Here is a 16,485-nt window from a genome sequence, read left to right as displayed (position 1 = left end):
GCAAAAAAATCCATCCCCAGCCATCATTGGAATACACATGGGCCACTCAGACAGAAGCCTCGAAACAAGGAAAAAACTTTATTGGGCCAGAAGAAGGAAACAGACTTTGAATATACAAGGTGCTCGTGTGGCCATGTGTCTCTCTTTTGCTCTCGCTTGATTCACCTCTACAAGGACCGAACACTCTGTCTGGGATGGAGAGAAGAAACCATAGACAGTACGGAACCAGAAGAGACACGTTTTCACCAGGAGAAGCAGCGAGTAAGCCAATGAATCGGCGAGCATGCCCACGCATCTTTAAGATCACAGCCACTGAGTGAGGAGGTATCGTGTGTTCTCCTAACCAAGCCTTAGAAGAGTTTTAGTGGGGAGGTTTTGCTGTGAGGACCATAGGGGTACGCCCAGCCAGTCGGTACAGATTCAGGGGTACACTGTGAATGCGAGCAGAGGGTTTAGACGTTGGGTACTTCACGATAGAGGCAGTTTAGACATGTCGGGGCATTGGATTGTACGACATCGTCACGATATTTACTTGTAGTTTTGCTGTGTTGAGGGAGCTTTAATAAAGCATTGACGATTGAGACCGAGGTATTTGTGACTATTTCATCTGTTCAGTAGAGTAATCACTCCCAGGTCTAGAACTATTGTAACATAGGGGTGCGTCGAAAACACCTAAGGGAAACCACTTACCCCTCGGGTACTGTCCCCCTCTCCTTCAAATCAGCTGTCATCACCGCTCTCCTCAAAAAACTTGCCCTTGACCTCTCCGTCCTTGCAAACTACCACCCCATCTCCAACCTCCCTTTCCTCCTCCAAAGTTCTTGAACGTGCTATCGCCTCCTATATCTGTGCCCATCTTTCTCATAACTTCATGTTTGAATTCCTCCAATTGATTTTCTGCCTCGTCATAATACTGAAACAACCCTTACCAAAGTCACAAATGATATTCTATGTGACTGTGACTATTGTAAGCTATCCCTTCTCATCCTTTGACACAATTGACCACACCATCCTCTTCCAACGCCTCTCCACTGTCGTGCAGCTGGGTGGGACTGCACTTGTCTGGTTCCATTCTTATCTATCTAGTCATAGACACAGAATCACCTATAATGGCTTCTCTTCCTGCTCCTGCACCGTTACCTCTGGAGCCCCCCAAGGATCTATACTTGGTACCCTCATATATCTAATCTACACACTGCCCCTTGGCAACATAATCCATAAACACAATGTCAGGTTCCACATGTATGCTGACGACATCACCGTCACCTCTCTTGAACCCTCCACTGTCTTTGATTTGTCACACTGCTTGTCCCGACATCCAGTACTCGATGAGCAGAAATTTCCTCCAGCTAAATATTGAGAAGGCCAAAGCCATTGTCTTTGGTTCTGCCACAAATTCTGTTTCCTAGTCACCAACTCCACCCTCTCATTGGCTGAGACTGAATCAGACTGCTCGCAACCTTGGGTGCCATGTTTGACGCTGAGATGAGCTTCCGACCACATATCCGCTCCATCACCAAATCCACCTACTTCCATCGCCGTAACATTGCCCAACTCCGCCCCTGCTTCAGCTCATCCGCTGCGAAACCCTCATCCATACTTTTTGTTACCTCTGGACTTGACTACTCCAATGCTCACCTGGCCGGCCTTCCATCTACATAAACTTGTGCTCATCTAAAACTCTGCTGCCCATATCCTAACTCGCAACAAGTCCCGCTCACCCAGCACCCGTGCTCGCTGACCTGCAAAGCCTTAATTTTAAAATTCTCATTCTTGTTTTCAAATCTCTCCATGACCTCGCTCCTCCTTATCTCTGTAACCTCCTCCGGCCCTACAAGCCTTCTAGATCTCTGCGCTCCTCCAATTACAGCCTGTTGCCTCATCCCCAATATTTAATCGCTCCACCATTAGCGGCGGTGCCTTTAGCTGCTTGGGCTCTAAGCTCAGGAATTCCCTCCCTAAACCTCTTTTACCTCTCTTTCCTCCTTTAAGACGCTCCCTAAAACCTACTCTGTACTTTTTCTCTGTGTCTGGGACCAATATTCCAGTATTAAAACATTTTTATTGTTAGCTTGGACATAAGTTATGATGGGCACAGTGAATATATGGCCTCATAAATTGAGAGTATTAATTAGCTGGACCTAATTTTACTGATGGTGATCTTATTTAGTTTTAAATGGGATGAAATTCCCTTTAATAAAGGAAAATAAGGGGCCTGGCCTTTTGTCTTTTAGTTTTCCATTTTCTAACTAACTTGGTGAAAGGAAATGCTGAGTAAAAATTAAGAAATTGAAACGGTATTATGTAACAAAAATGCAACTCAAAGTCATCCTGCTGTCATTTCCTGTTGAGGGTTCAGGTTTCTTCAGTACAGGTCACCAATCAGACAGCTGCAGACCTGCCATCTACAGTTCCACAGCAAAATTGAATCCCTTTCTCCTTTATTCCTGAGCTGGGCAGTGTCGCAATATTCAAATAATTCAAACAGGCTGCAGGGATTTTTAATTGAAACAAAACACTAAATGTTTGTGAACATGAGAAGAAACATGTTACATTACTCCAGCAGAAGCTTCTGGGATGGTTTTCTAGACCAATATGTCGAGGAACCAACTAGGGGGGAGGCCATCTTAGACTGGGTGTTGTGTAATGAGAGAGGATTAATTAGCAATCTCATTGTGCGAGGCCCCTTGGGGAAGAGTGACCATAATATGGTGGAATTCTGCATTAGGATGGAGAATGAAACAGTTAATTCAGAGACCATGGTCCAGAACTTAAAGAAGGGTAACTTTGAAGGTATGAGGCATGAATTGGCTAAGATAGATTGGCTAATGATACTTAAGGGGTTGACTGTGGATGGGCAATGGCAGACATTTAGAGACCGCATGGATGAATTACAACAATTGTACATTCCTGTCTGGCGTAAAAATAAAAAAGGGAAGGTGGCTCAACCGTGGCTATCTAGGGAAATCAGGGATAGTATTAAAGCCAAGGAAATGGCATACAAATTGGCCAGAAATAGCAGCGAACCTGGGGACTGGGAGAAATTTAGAACTCAGCAGAGGAGGACAAAGGGTTTGATTAAGGCAGGGAAAATGGAGTACGAGAAGAAGCTTGCAGGGAACATTAAGGCGGATTGCAAAAGTTTCTATAGGTATGTAAAGAGAAAAAGGTTAGTAAAGACAAACGTAGGTCCCCTGCAGTCAGAATCAGGGGAAGTCATAACGGGGAACAAAGAAATGGCAGACCAATTGAACAAGTACTTTGGTTCAGTATTCACTAAGGAGGACACAAACAACCTTCCGGATATAAAAGTGGTCAGAGGGTCTATTAAGGAGGAGGAACTGAGGGAAATCTTTATTAGTCGGGAAATTGTGTTGGGGAAATTGATGGGATTGAAGGCCGATAAATCCCCAGGGCCTGATGGACTGCATCCCAGAGTACTTAAGGAGGTGGCCTTGGAAATAGCGGATGCATTGACAGTCATTTTCCAACATTCCATTGACTCTGGATCAGTTCCTATCGAGTGGAGGGTAGCCAATGTAACCCCACTTTTTAAAAAAGGAGGGAGAGAGAAAGCAGGGAATTATAGACCGGTCAGCCTGACCTCAGTAGTGGGTAAAATGATGGAATCAATTATTAAGGATGTCATAGCAGCGCATTTGGAAAATGGTGACATGATAGGTCCAAGTCAGCATGGATTTGTGAAAGGGAGATCATGCTTGACAAATCTTCTGGAATTTTTTGAGGATGTTTCCAATAAAGTGGACAAAGGAGTACCAGTTGATGTGGTATATTTGGACTTTCAGAAGGCTTTCGACAAGGTCCCACACAGGAGATTAATGTGCAAAGTTAAAGCACATGGGATTGGGGGTAGTGTGCTGACGTGGATTGAGAACTGGTTGTCAGACAGGAAGCAAAGAGTAGGAGTAAATGGGTACTTTTCGGAATGGCAGGCAGTGACTAGTGGGGTACCGCAGGGTTCTGTGCTGGGGCCCCAGCTGTTTACATTGTACATTAATGATTTAGACGAGGGGATTAATTGTAGTATCTCCAAATTTGCGGATGACACTAAGTTGGGTGGCAGTGTGAGCTGCGAGGAGGATGCTATGAGGCTACAGAGTGACTTGGATAGGTTAGGTGAGTGGGCAAATGCGTGGCAGATGAAGTATAATGTGGATAAATGTGAGGTTATCCACTTTGGTGGTAAAAACAGAGAGACAGACTATTATCTGAATGGTGACAGATTAGGAAAAGGGAAGGTGCAACGAGACCTGGGTGTCATGGTACATCAGTCATTGAAGGTTGGCATGCAGGTACAGCAGGCGGTTAAGAAAGCAAATGGCATGTTGGCCTTCATAGCGAGGGGATTTGAGTACAGGGGCAGGGAGGTGTTGCTACAGTTGTACAGGGCCTTGGTGAGGCCACACCTGGAGTATTGTGTACAGTTTTGGTCTCCTAACTTGAGGAAGGACATACTTGCTATTGAGGGAGTGCAGCGAAGATTCACCAGACTGATTCCCGGGATGGTGGGACTGACCTATCAAGAAAGACTGGATCAACTGGGCTTGTATTCACTGGAGTTCAGAAGAGTGAGAGGGGACCTCATAGAAACGTTTAAAATTCTGACGGGTTTGGACAGGTTGGATGCAGGAAGAATGTTCCCAATGTTGGGGAAGTCCGGAACCAGGGGTCACAGTCTAAGGATAAGGGGTAAGCCATTTAGGACCGAGATAAGGAGAAACTTTTTCACCCAGAGAGTGGTGAACCTGTGGAATTCTCTACCACAGGAAGTAGTTGAGGCCAATTCACTAAATATATTCAAAAGGGAGTTAGATGAAGTCCTTACTACTCGGGGGATCAAGGGGTATGGCGTGAAAGCAGGAAGTGGGTACTGAAGTTTCATGTTCAGCCATGAACTCATTGAATGGCGGTGCAGGCTAGAAGGGCTGAATGGCCTGCTCCTGCACCTATTTTCTATGTTTCTATGTTTCTAAAGGGGACAAACAGCAGACAATGTCCAGGGCACAGGCTATTGCGTGAGCATACTGCAGCTCTTTGATGCATGTGCAGAACATTGTTCACCTGGTGTGTGTGGTGATCCCACAGTCGAAGAATAAACCGCCACTCACTATCCACAAGCAGGTCTGCAGAATGGCCAATTGACTGGCGGTGCCTTGTGGCTTTAGCTATTCCTTCCCATTGTGAGTCACCAAGAGGACACTGAAACCGGCGCGGTCCTGGCCTGCAAGACCATCAGCAGGCTGGGGTCATCAGAGGGAGCAGCGTGCGACGTCTGATGTCTGGTCGCTGATTGCAGTGCGGGCAGGCACAGCGGGAGGGGTGAAGAAGCGGCAAGAGTTTGTAGAGGGAAGTGACCGGGCCCAGGAGAGGCGTGGGTCTGGGGCCCAGAAAAGACGAGGGCCCAGGGGCAGCACGAGCCAGCCCACACTGCTATATGTGTGTGCACACTAGGTCCGTGCCCCGGAGCAGGTCTCCAGTTAGTCTTGGTTAATCCTTGCCACTGGACCAAGACCTAGCTCTGTCAAGCCCGTGTGGTGGCTGGTGTGCAACGGCCACCACAAGTTTAAAAAAATCCAAGCACAGGCATCTTCCACCCTTCAATATATAGTTCGGGATCTGGAATATTAGGTCCTTCATTGAAATACCTGTGAACTCATTCCTTTTTGGCATGGAAGCAAGACATCCTCACTTCGAGGGACTGCCTATGATGATGATGACTGTTTGAGGGAAGGACTCGAGGAAAATTAGTTTTTTTTTAATATAAGTGGTGCTCTAGTAATTTACAGTGGTTAACCTGTGACGGTTGTGACTCTATTAACCAGTTAGTTAATGCATTGTTATTCTTTGGGTCTGAGTGACTGACAAATTGCGCACGATATATATTTAAGGGGAAGCTGGATAAAGGGAGAAAGGAATAGGATATGCTGATAGGGTTAGAGGATGTAGAGTGGGAGGAGGCACGTGTGGAGCACAAACACCAACTTAGACCAGTTGGGCAAATGGGCTGTTTTCATGCTGTACATTTTGTAATTCCATATATGATGCAAAACCAGTGGCAGCAGCACTCAGATGCCCTGCATATAAAACTTTTCAGAGCTGATTCGGTTTGTATTATCTAGAGATGGAAGCTAATTCAGTGTCAGTTAGCACCTTTAAAAGGGATTAGATGTCTATCTGTTGAGAAAGGGGAATGAAGATTAGAGACATATTTATTCAGGAGGTAGTGGGGGGGGGGGGGGGGCAGGGAAGGAACTATGGGCTGGATTTTCCGGTCCTTTGCGCTCCGAGTGAAAGGTGGCGTTCAGGTCTCCTGCGCCCCTTCGGGATCTTCCGGTCCGTTGTTGTGGTGGCGGAACTGCGCCAGGTGTGTAACGCCTGGAATCGTGCCTCGCAATGACCACCTGGGAAATCAGAGCAGGCCAGCTATGCCGGCGGTGAGGAAGATAACGTTCTGTAAAGATAAATGCGAATGTTTAAAAAATGTTTTTAAGCAATTTGTGTTGTGGTGGTATGGGGAATGTTATTGTGTTTTTTTTTTGAAAGGTTACCACCCCCCCCACCCCCAGGCCTCTCTCAGCACGCACACGGCCTGGCACTTTAGTTCACAAGTTTCCCATTTTTGCACCTCGAAAGTTGTACAACACCTCCCTTAGTGCTACGCACCCTGGCGCAGGGCCCAGATGGCGAAAATTCCATAACAGAGCGCAACCTATTCTTGGCCAGTAATTTTCTCACTCCGCCTCAGTTTTAGCCTCAAAACAGAAAATCCTAAAATCCAGGCCTTAATGTTTGTAAAGTAGGGCATTAGCAGTCTATGAAATAATAAGAAATTGACTGTGAATGGAGCGAGTGAGTTTGAGGGCTTGATGGGCTGATTTCTTACCACAGACTTCTATTCTTAAATCAAATGAGCTCACTGAATGCAGACCCATCTGATGCAGGGAAGCTACGCGATTCGCTCACACTTGCAGTGCACAGTCTGCAGTTTTTTTCCATAGCGATGCACGATTCTGAACACCTTTCCACTTCCTGAAGTTAGTTCTCCATCAGTTTAATTAAAACATACACCTATACATGGCACTGAATAGGAATATAATCAAGGCAATCTCAACCCAGTTCCAAGTGGACATGGACCCATAGAATGAAGCTGTTCTTAGTTAAGAAATCTCACTCAGAGAGGCTACAGACTGGCCTGTATGCAATATGGAAAAAAAAGTCATATTGGTGCAATAAGGGGCAACCTTCTGAGGTTGGGGCAGAGTAAAGAAAGCTTCACTGTACTTACTGGTTTCCAGCATCTCCTCCAGCTGTGTAACCCCATGTGCACCCTTCGCTCCCCTAATACTGACCTACTTCTCATTCCCCTACTGTCCACTCACTGTCAGTGGCCAATTCTTCAGCTACCTTTCCCCCATCTTCTGGAACTCCTCCCTCACCATCACTGCCTTGGCACCTCCTTTCTGCCTTCAACACCCTTTTAAAGACCCTTACTCTTCAAATGTGCTTACATCCTCACCTAGTCCCCATCTACTTCCTGCTTGGTGCCCATCACCCTGTAAAGTGCTCTGGACATCACTCTATTTGAGGAGCCCTGTAGAAACCCAAGTTGTTATATGAATAGGACACATGGACGGGCACAAGCTTTGGTCTTGGCTATAGCAGCTCGTTTACAAATAAATAAATACAAGAACAGACTGAGTCACTGCCAGAATTTCACAATACATTTATTTTTGAATTTTATTTACTATAAAACTGCAGCAGTTCTGTAATATAACAAGTATTTCACCATCTTATTTCTGGATAAATAATTTCACTTTTGAAAATTACTTCAGGTTATTGCCTTGTGATTTCGGGTGGCCTGAAATGGAATTTGTCCTGAATTATTCCAGGTTTGCACTGTGGATCCAGCCCCACTTGGAATTGGAATGAGACAGTGCCAAACTCGCCTCCCTCAGGCCTTTCGAGCCAGCAGAGAGGGAAATCTTTCGTCCCATCAGCCAGGCCCTGAATCACCCGAGCGTGGCTCTGCATAGTTATCCTCAGTGGAGAATAAGGAGCCAGTAAACCTATCTTTGAATTAGTGGCAGCATGTTTCCGGGCCTCGTGCAGAGGGATCCCGTGCCATCACCGGTGTATTTGAGCCAATTCATTGCTGCTCATTTCGAAAGTTTGAAATATCTGTTCTGTAGTTGCAGCAAAAAAAAACATCCAAAAGAAACGGATTAAATCATATAGGGCATTGGACAGAAGCGTTCCAAACACACTATAACGCACAGGCAGGAGTGGGGAATCAGAGCAGCAGCTGAAGCAGCTCACATATTCTGGCAACACTGCAGTTTATTAGACTTCTGCCCGTCGCTTGTTGGGGGGACATCGATCTCCACCACGTCGCTCCCAGGCGACTCGTGGGCCAATCGGTCAGAGATCTGCTTCTGAGAAACTATGCGGTAAATTTCTAGAAAAGAAAAAGAATTTTAGTTACTCTGGAATCCCACTCTTTATAAAATTATTTTTCAGCCGATCCCATGCCCCACCCAAGGCAATGGGCACGTGCCCCTCCACCATTTTTCTCATATGGCCATTCTTCACATTCGATCATGTACCACAGCCTCCCAACTTCCACCCTACATAATGTGAGCTCATGCAACACTCTGCTGCCCCATGTCCTAACTCGTACCAAATCCCATTCACCCATCACCCCTATGCTCGCTGACCTACAGTGGCTCCTGGTCCAGCAACGGAGAATTTTCTAATTCTCATCCTTGTTTTCAAATCCCTCCATGGCCTCGCCCCTTCCTATCTCAGTAACCTCTTCCATTCCTACAACCCTCCGAGATCTTTGTGCTCCTCCAATGTTGGCCTCTTGAGCATTCCCGATTCTAAAATCGCTCCACCGTTAGCAGCCATGCCTTCAACACCCAAGCTCTGGAATTCCCTCCCGAAACCTCTTCGCCTCTCTTTCCTCCTTTAAGATGCTCCTTAAAACCTTATTTTTTGACCAAGCTTTTGTCATCTGTTCCAATATCTCTATGTGGCTCGATGTCAAATTTTGATGATGCTCCTGTGAAGTGCCTGGGGATGTTTTACTACGTTAAAAGATGCTATATAAATTCAAGCTTTAATTAATTTTTAAATCGAGGTGTTGCTTAATCGGGAGCCAATGTAGGTCAGGGAGCACAGGGGTGATCGGTGAATGGGACTTAGAGAGAGTTAGGACACGGATAGAAGAGTTTTGAATGGCCTTAAGTTTACGGAGCATGGGCGATGGGATAATGGCCAGAAGTGCGTTGGAGTAGTCAAGTCTAGAGGTAACAAAGGCATGGATGAAAGTTTCAGCAGCAGATGAGCTAAGGCAGGGGCGGAGTTGGGCAATGTTAGAGGTGGAATTAGACAGTCTTAGTGATACGTGGTCGGAAGTTCATCTCGGGGTCAAATACAATACCAAGATTGCGAACAGTCTGGTTCAGCCTCAGCCAGGGAGAGAGTGGGTGGCTAGGGAACATAGTTTGAATACAATGGCTTCTGTCTTCCTAATATTTAGTTAGAGGAAATTTCTGCTCATCCAATTTTGGAAGTTGACTAAGCAGTGTGACAATTTAGAGACAGTGGAGGGGTCAAGAGAAGTGGGAGGTAGAGCTGGGTGTCACCAGCCTACATGCGGAAATTGACTCTTATCGTTTAAGAAACTGTCTATTTCGGTCTTAAATTTATTCAATGTCCCAGCTTCCACAGCTCTGTGAGGCAGTGAATTCCACAGATTTACAACCCTCAGAGAAGAAATTTCTCATCTCAGTTTTAAATGGGCGGCCCCTTATTCTAAGATCATGCCCTCTAGTTCTAGTCTCCCCTATCAGTGGAAACATCCTCTCTTGTCAAGCCCCCTCATAGTCTTATACGTTTCGATAAGATTACCTCTCATTCTTCTGAATTCCAATGAGTCAACCCCCTCATCTCCGGCATCAACCTAGTGAACCTTCTCTAAACTGCCTCCAAAGCAAGTATATCGTTTCTTAAATATGGAAACCAAAACTGTACACAGTATTCCAGGTGTGGCCTCGACAATACCCTGTATAACTGTAGAAAGACTTTCCTGCGTTTATACTCCATCCCCTTTGCAATAAAGGCCAAGATTCCATTGGCCTTCCTGATCACTTGCTATACCTGCATACTAACCTTGTGTTTCACGCATCAGGACCCCCAGGTTCCACTGTACTGCAGCACTTTGCAATTTTTCTCCATTTAAATAATAATAATTTGCTCTTTGATTTTTTTCTGTCAAAGTGCATAACTTCACACTTTCCAACATTATACTCCATCTGCCAAATTTTTTCCCTCACTTAGATTGAGCTAACCAAACTGGTAGTAATACGGTGGAGAAGGATTTCCTGGAGTGTATTAGGGATGGTTTTCTAGACCAATAGAGGAACCAACTAGAGGGCTGGCCAACCTAGACTGGGTGATGTGTAATGAGAGAGGACTAATTAGCAATCTTGTTGTGCGAGGCCCCTTGGGGAAGAGTGACCATAATATGGTAGAATTCTTTATTAATTGGAGAGTGACAAAGTTAATTCAGAGACTAGGGTCCTGAACTTAAGGAAAGGTAACTTCAATGGTATGAGACGTGAATTGGCTAGAATAGACTGGCGAATGATACTTAAAGGGTTAACGGTGGATAGGCAATGGCAAACATTTAAAGATCACGTGGATGAATTTCAACAATTGTACATCCCGGTCTGGAGTAAAAATAAAACGGGGAAGGTGGCTCAACCGTGGCTATCAAGGGAAATTAAGGATAGTGTTAAATCCAAGGAAGAGACATATAAATTGGCCAGAAAAAGCAGCAAACCTAAGGACTGGGAGAAATTTAGAATTCAGCAGAGGAGGACAAAGGGTTTCATTAGGAAGGGGAAAATAGAGTATGAGAGGAAGCTTGCTATGAACATAAAAACTGATGGCAAAAGCTTCTATAGATATGTGAAGAGAAAAAGATTAGTGAAGACAAGCATAGGTCCCTTGCAGTCAGAATCAGGTGAATTTATAAATGGGGAACAAAGAAATGGCAGACCAATTGAACAAATACTTTGGTTCTGTCTTTACGAAGGAAGACACAAATAACTTCCGGAAATACTAGGGGACCGAGGGTCTAGTGAGAAGGAGAAACTGAAGGAAATCCTTATTAGTCAGGAAATTGTGTTAGGGAAATTGATGGGATTGAAGGCTGATAAATCCCCAGGGCCTGAAAGTCTGCTTCCCAGAGTACTTAAGGAAGTGGCCCTAGAAATAGTGGATGCATTGGTGATCATTTTCTAGCAGTCTATCGACTCTGGATCAGTTCCTATGGACTGGAGGGTACCTAATCTAACACCACTTTTTAAGAAAGGAGGGAGAGAGAAAACGCAGAATTATAGACCGGTTAGCCTGACATCAGTAGTGGGGAAAATGTTGGAATCAATTATTAAAGATGAAATAGCAGCGCATTTGGAAAGCAGTGACAGGATCGGTCCAAGTCAGCATGGATTTATGAAAGGGAAATCATGCTTGACAAAACTTCTGGGATTTTTTGAGGATGTAACGAGTAGAGTGGACAAGGGAGAACCAGTGGATGTGGTGTATTTGGACTTTCAAAAGGCTTTTGACAAGGTCCCACACAAGAGATTTGTGTGCAAAATTAAAGTACATGGTATTGGGGGTAATGTATTGACGTGGATAGAGAACTGGTTGGCAGACAGGAAGCAGAGAGTCGGGATAAACGGGTCCTTTTCAGAATGGCAGGCAGTGACTAGTGGAATGCCGCAGGGCTCAGTGCTGGGACCCCAGCTATTTACAATATACATTAATGATTTAGATGAAGGAATGGAGTGTAATATCTCCAAGTTTGCAGATGACACTAAGCTGGGTGACTGTGTGAGCTGTGAGGAGGACGCTAAGAGGCTGCAGGGTGACTTGGACAGGTTAGGTGAGTGGGCAAATGCATGGCAGATGCAGTATAATGTGGATAAATGTGAGGTTATCCACTTTGGTGGCAAAAACACGAAAGCAGATTATCTGAATGGCAGCAGATTAGGAAAAGGGAAGGTGCAACGAGACCTGGGTGTCATGGTACATCAGTCATTGAAAGTTGGCATGCAGGAACATCAGGCGGTGAAGAAGGCAAATGGCATGTTGGCCTTCATAGTAGGGGATTTGAGTATAGGAGCAGTGAGGTCTTAGTGGAGTTCTACAGGGCCTTGGTGAGGCCTCACCTGGAATATTGTGTTCAGTTTTGGTCTCCTAATCTGAGGAAGGACGTTCTTGCTATTGAGGGAGTACAGCGAAGGTTCACCAGACTGATTCCCGGGATGGCAGGACTGATAGATGAGGTGAGACTGGATCGACTGGGCCTGTATTCATTGGAGTTTAGAAGGATGAGAGGGGATCTCATAGAAACATATAAAATTCTGATGGGACTTGTCAGGTTCGATGCAGGAAGAATGTTCCAGATGTTGGGGAAGTCCAGAACCAGGGGTCACAGTCTAAGGATAAGGGGTAAGTCAGTTAGGACCGAGTTGAGGAGAAACTTCTTCACTCAGAGAGTTGTTAACCTGTGAAATTCTCTACCGCAGAGTTGTTGATGCCAGTTCGTTAGATATATTCACACATTGCTTTTCCTCCCATCTTTGTACCGTCAGCAAACTTGGCTACGTTACACTCGGTCCCTTCATCCAAGTTATTAATATAAATTGTAAATAGTTGGGGTCCCAGCACTGATCCCTGCAGCACCCCAGAAGTTATTGATTGCTAACCCGAGAATGAACCATTTATCCTGACTCTCTGTTTTCTGTTAGTTAGCCAATCCTCTATCCATGCCAATATATTACCCCCAAATCAGTGAACTTTTATCTTGTGCAGTAACCTTTTACGTGGCACCTTGTCAAATGCCTTCTGGAAGTCAAAATACACTATATCCACTGATTCCCCTTTAGTGGGAAAGCGGGTTGTGTAGAGGACTCAGAGAGGCTGCAAGGAGATTTGGATAGGTTAAGCGAATGGGCTAAGGTTTGGCAGATGGACTACAATGTCGGAAAATGTGAGGTCATCCACCTTGGGAAAAAAAACAGTAAAAGGGAATATTATTTGAATGGGGAGAAATTACAACATGCCACGGTGCAGAGGGACCTGGGGGTCCTTGTGCATGAAACCAAAAAAGTTAGTTTGCAGGTGCAGCAGGTAATCAGGAAGGCGAATGGAATGTTGGCCTTCATTGCGAGAGGGATGGAGTACAAAAGCAGGGAGGTCCTGCTGCAACTGTACAAGGTATTGGTGAGGCCGCACCTGGAGTACTGCGTGCAGTTTTGGTCACCTTACTTAAGGAAGGATTTACTGGCTTTGGAGAGAGTACAGAGACGATTCACTAGGCTGATTCCGGAGATGAGGGGGTTACCTTATGATGATAGATTGAGCAGACTGGGTCTTTACTCGTTGAAGTTCAGAAGGATGAGGGGTGATCTTATAGAAACATTTAAAATAATGAAAGGGATAGACAAGATAGAGGCAGAGAGGTTGTTTCCACTGGTCGGGGAGACTAGAACTAGGGGGCACAGCCTCAAAATACGGGGGAGCCAATTTAAAACCGGGTTGAGAAGGAATTTCTTCTCCAAGAGGGTTGTGAATCTGTGGAATTCTCTGCCCAAGGAAGCAGTTGAGGCTAGCTCATTGAATGTATTCAAGTCACAGATAGATAGATTTTTAACCAATAAGGGAATTAAGGGTTACGGGGAGCGGGCGAGTAAGTGGAGCTGAGTCCACGGCCAGATCAGCCATGATCTTGTTGAATGGCGGAGCAGGCTCGAGGGGCTAGATGGCCTACTCCTGTTCCTAATTCTTATGTTCTTATGTTCTTATCCATCCCGTTTATTACATCCTCAAAGAATTCCAGCAAATTTGTCAAACATGACTTCCCCTTCATAAGTTCATGCTGTCTCTGCCTGACTGAATTATGTTTTTCCAAATGTCCTGCTACAGCTTCTTTAATAATGGACTCCAACATTTTCCCAACCACAGGTGTTAGGCTAACTGGTCTATAGTTTCCTGCTTTTTGTCTGCCTTCTTTTTTTTTTAAAAATAGGGGTATTACATTTGCAGTTTTCCAATCTGCTGGGACCTCCCCAGAATCCAGGGAATTTTGGTAAATTACAACCAATGCATCCACTATCCCTGCCGCTACTTCTAAGACCCGAGGATGCAAGCCATCAGGTCCAGGGGATTTATCCCCCTTTAGTCCCATTATCTTACTGAGTACCACCTCCTTAGTGACTGTGATTGTGTTAAGTTCCTCCCCTCCCCCCCCCCATAGCCCCTTGATTATCCACTGTTGGGATATTTTTACTGTCCTCGACTCTAAAATAGCTTCCCGCCAGGGCCGATCCACTCGTGGGGCAAATTCCCATTGGGAATTTCCCATGCAGAGCAGAAAGGGGGTCGCTGCTGGTTGGTAAGGGGACGGCATGTGCCCGATGGGGCGGTCCTGTACACCGCTCCAGAAATAAAGGAGGGCAATTTTCAAAATGGCAGCCCCTCTGCGCCGACCAAGCGACAAGTCCTTACTGACCCACGGCCGCCTCGTTGCTCTTTGAGGCGGTCACGGCTCTTATGGAAAGGGAAAATTTTGGCCCTGATGTCTTTTATGATTTGAATTAAGACCCATCTCTGATCCATCATCTCCCTTCCCGGATATGACTTTTAATTACCCGCCCACCCTCACCATTTTGCATTGCAATTTCATTTTATTATACAGGTTGTACCTGTCCAGTCCGGCACCCTTGGGACCTGACCGGTGCCAGACAACAGAATTTCCTGGACCATGGGAGGGCACGCTGACCCTAGTGTTGGCAGCAGTATCATAGACTTACCAGGTGCTGCTGACAACAACCCGGCCGCGTTCTGCACATGCGCGGCGCAGAAGCCTACTGCGCAGCATTTCTCAGGCCCAGCTTCAGTGCCTCAGTCAGCCGTCACGCTCCTCGCTCCCTCTTCGCGCCAACCCGACCAAGGAGGGAACACCAGAGGCAGTGGGGAGAAGAGGAGCAACCAGGCCGAGAACACAGTGCGGGTCGCGACCCCCTGCCAGGAATGATGCCGGACCAGGGATGTTGCTGGACCAAAGAGTCCCGGACTGGAGAGGTACAACCTGTAGTTCAACCAGAAAATTTGCCATATACAGCATGAACTCAAGGACCTTGTAAAGGATTTCCAACCCAAAGCATTGGATAGTGTCAAGCATTAAGCGTAGTGGTCTTTTCTTTTGCACATTATTCTTAAGTGCTGTGAATTTCTGACAATTTCTGTTTTGATTTCAGATTTATAGTTTTCTCTTTTATCCAAGATATTCCTGTTATATTTCATTCATTCAGTCACACTACAGATAAATACATTTATTTGGATCTAGACAATCTTTTTGGTTGTACCTGTCAAGATATTTTGGAAAGCCTCCTCTACGTTAGTTGAATCCAAGGCAGATGTTTCAATAAATGAAAGACAATTCTTCTCTACATGAAAAGGGAACAGAAGAAACATCAATAATCTCGATGAACCTGGCGAGTCAGACAGAAACCCCTCCGATGTTGGCCCATGTGACAATCTAGAGATCAGTAAGCTCCAGGAAGAATCCATGCATGCAGGATGTGTTTCAAGTGGAGGAAAAGATGGGGTGAAAGATGCTTTTGTTCAATTTTCCTGAATTTTAGACTGAAAAAATATAATAAAAACTTTACATATGTGTGCATTTCCTGTTTGTTGTACTTCTATCTGTATAATTCAGATTTGTTGCAAAGAAAAGTTTAAAAAGAAACAAAGGCGAGCATAGAAATGGTCCGAGAACAGAACATACCCGAGCCACAATATCTGCTGCCTCTCAATTCACTTGTGCATGAACCCACTTACTTATAATTAGACTTTGTAACCCGAGAGTGACAAGCACCTACACTTCAACAGTAGTATCACACACTGTGTTGTACATAGTGTAATGTTCCTGTCCTTATGATAGTGTAGTCTCTGACGGTGAGCAGCACCAGGAGAGTCATTAGTAATATATGAAAGTTATGAGATGCATGTCACCGTTCAGATGCCAAACTTTGTATAAAACACCATAATAACTAGACACTTTAAAAAAAAAGTATATTAAAAAATATAGTCATTAGTTGTTGTGAGTTTGTGCTGAAGGGAATGGACCAGGCAGCTGTCAATTCAGAGAAACCTCCAACAGTAACAGTAAATAGGCTCTACCGACATGATATTTAGATCACCTCCACACAGGAAGTAACTGAACAGTGAATTAAAGCCACAAGCCAGGAGGCAGCCAACAATTCAAAATGCCCCAATCGATGAGCAATGCCACCAGATGTCCGCAAGAACATATAAAATATTGATCGAGACTTTTTAAAAAGTCAAAACTGTCACCTCACAAAGACTTGCCATGTCGGGTCTCCG

The 16,485-nt window shown here is 45.2% G+C and overlaps 1 protein-coding gene across 1 annotated transcript in view; it reads right to left on the bottom strand.

Annotated features, from left to right (window-relative positions):
- Positions 1 to 7,724: 7,724 nt before the first annotated feature.
- Positions 7,725 to 16,485, bottom strand: part of LOC139228650 (ras-related protein Rab-11B-like) — a 35,433-nt gene continuing 26,672 nt past the window's right edge. The window contains exons 4-5 of the mRNA XM_070859866.1: positions 15,465 to 15,545; positions 7,725 to 8,476 (exon numbers count right to left, since the gene is read on the bottom strand). Of these exons, the coding sequence (XP_070715967.1) occupies positions 8,334 to 8,476; positions 15,465 to 15,545 (224 nt within the window). The 3' untranslated portion in view covers positions 7,725 to 8,333. The remainder of the gene's footprint in view (positions 8,477 to 15,464; positions 15,546 to 16,485) is intronic.

This window comes from Pristiophorus japonicus, chromosome 18 (assembly GCF_044704955.1).
Source record: "Pristiophorus japonicus isolate sPriJap1 chromosome 18, sPriJap1.hap1, whole genome shotgun sequence".
Classification (NCBI taxonomy): Eukaryota; Metazoa; Chordata; class Chondrichthyes; family Pristiophoridae; genus Pristiophorus; species Pristiophorus japonicus.
This window is presented reverse-complemented; position numbering and strand designations above follow the sequence as displayed.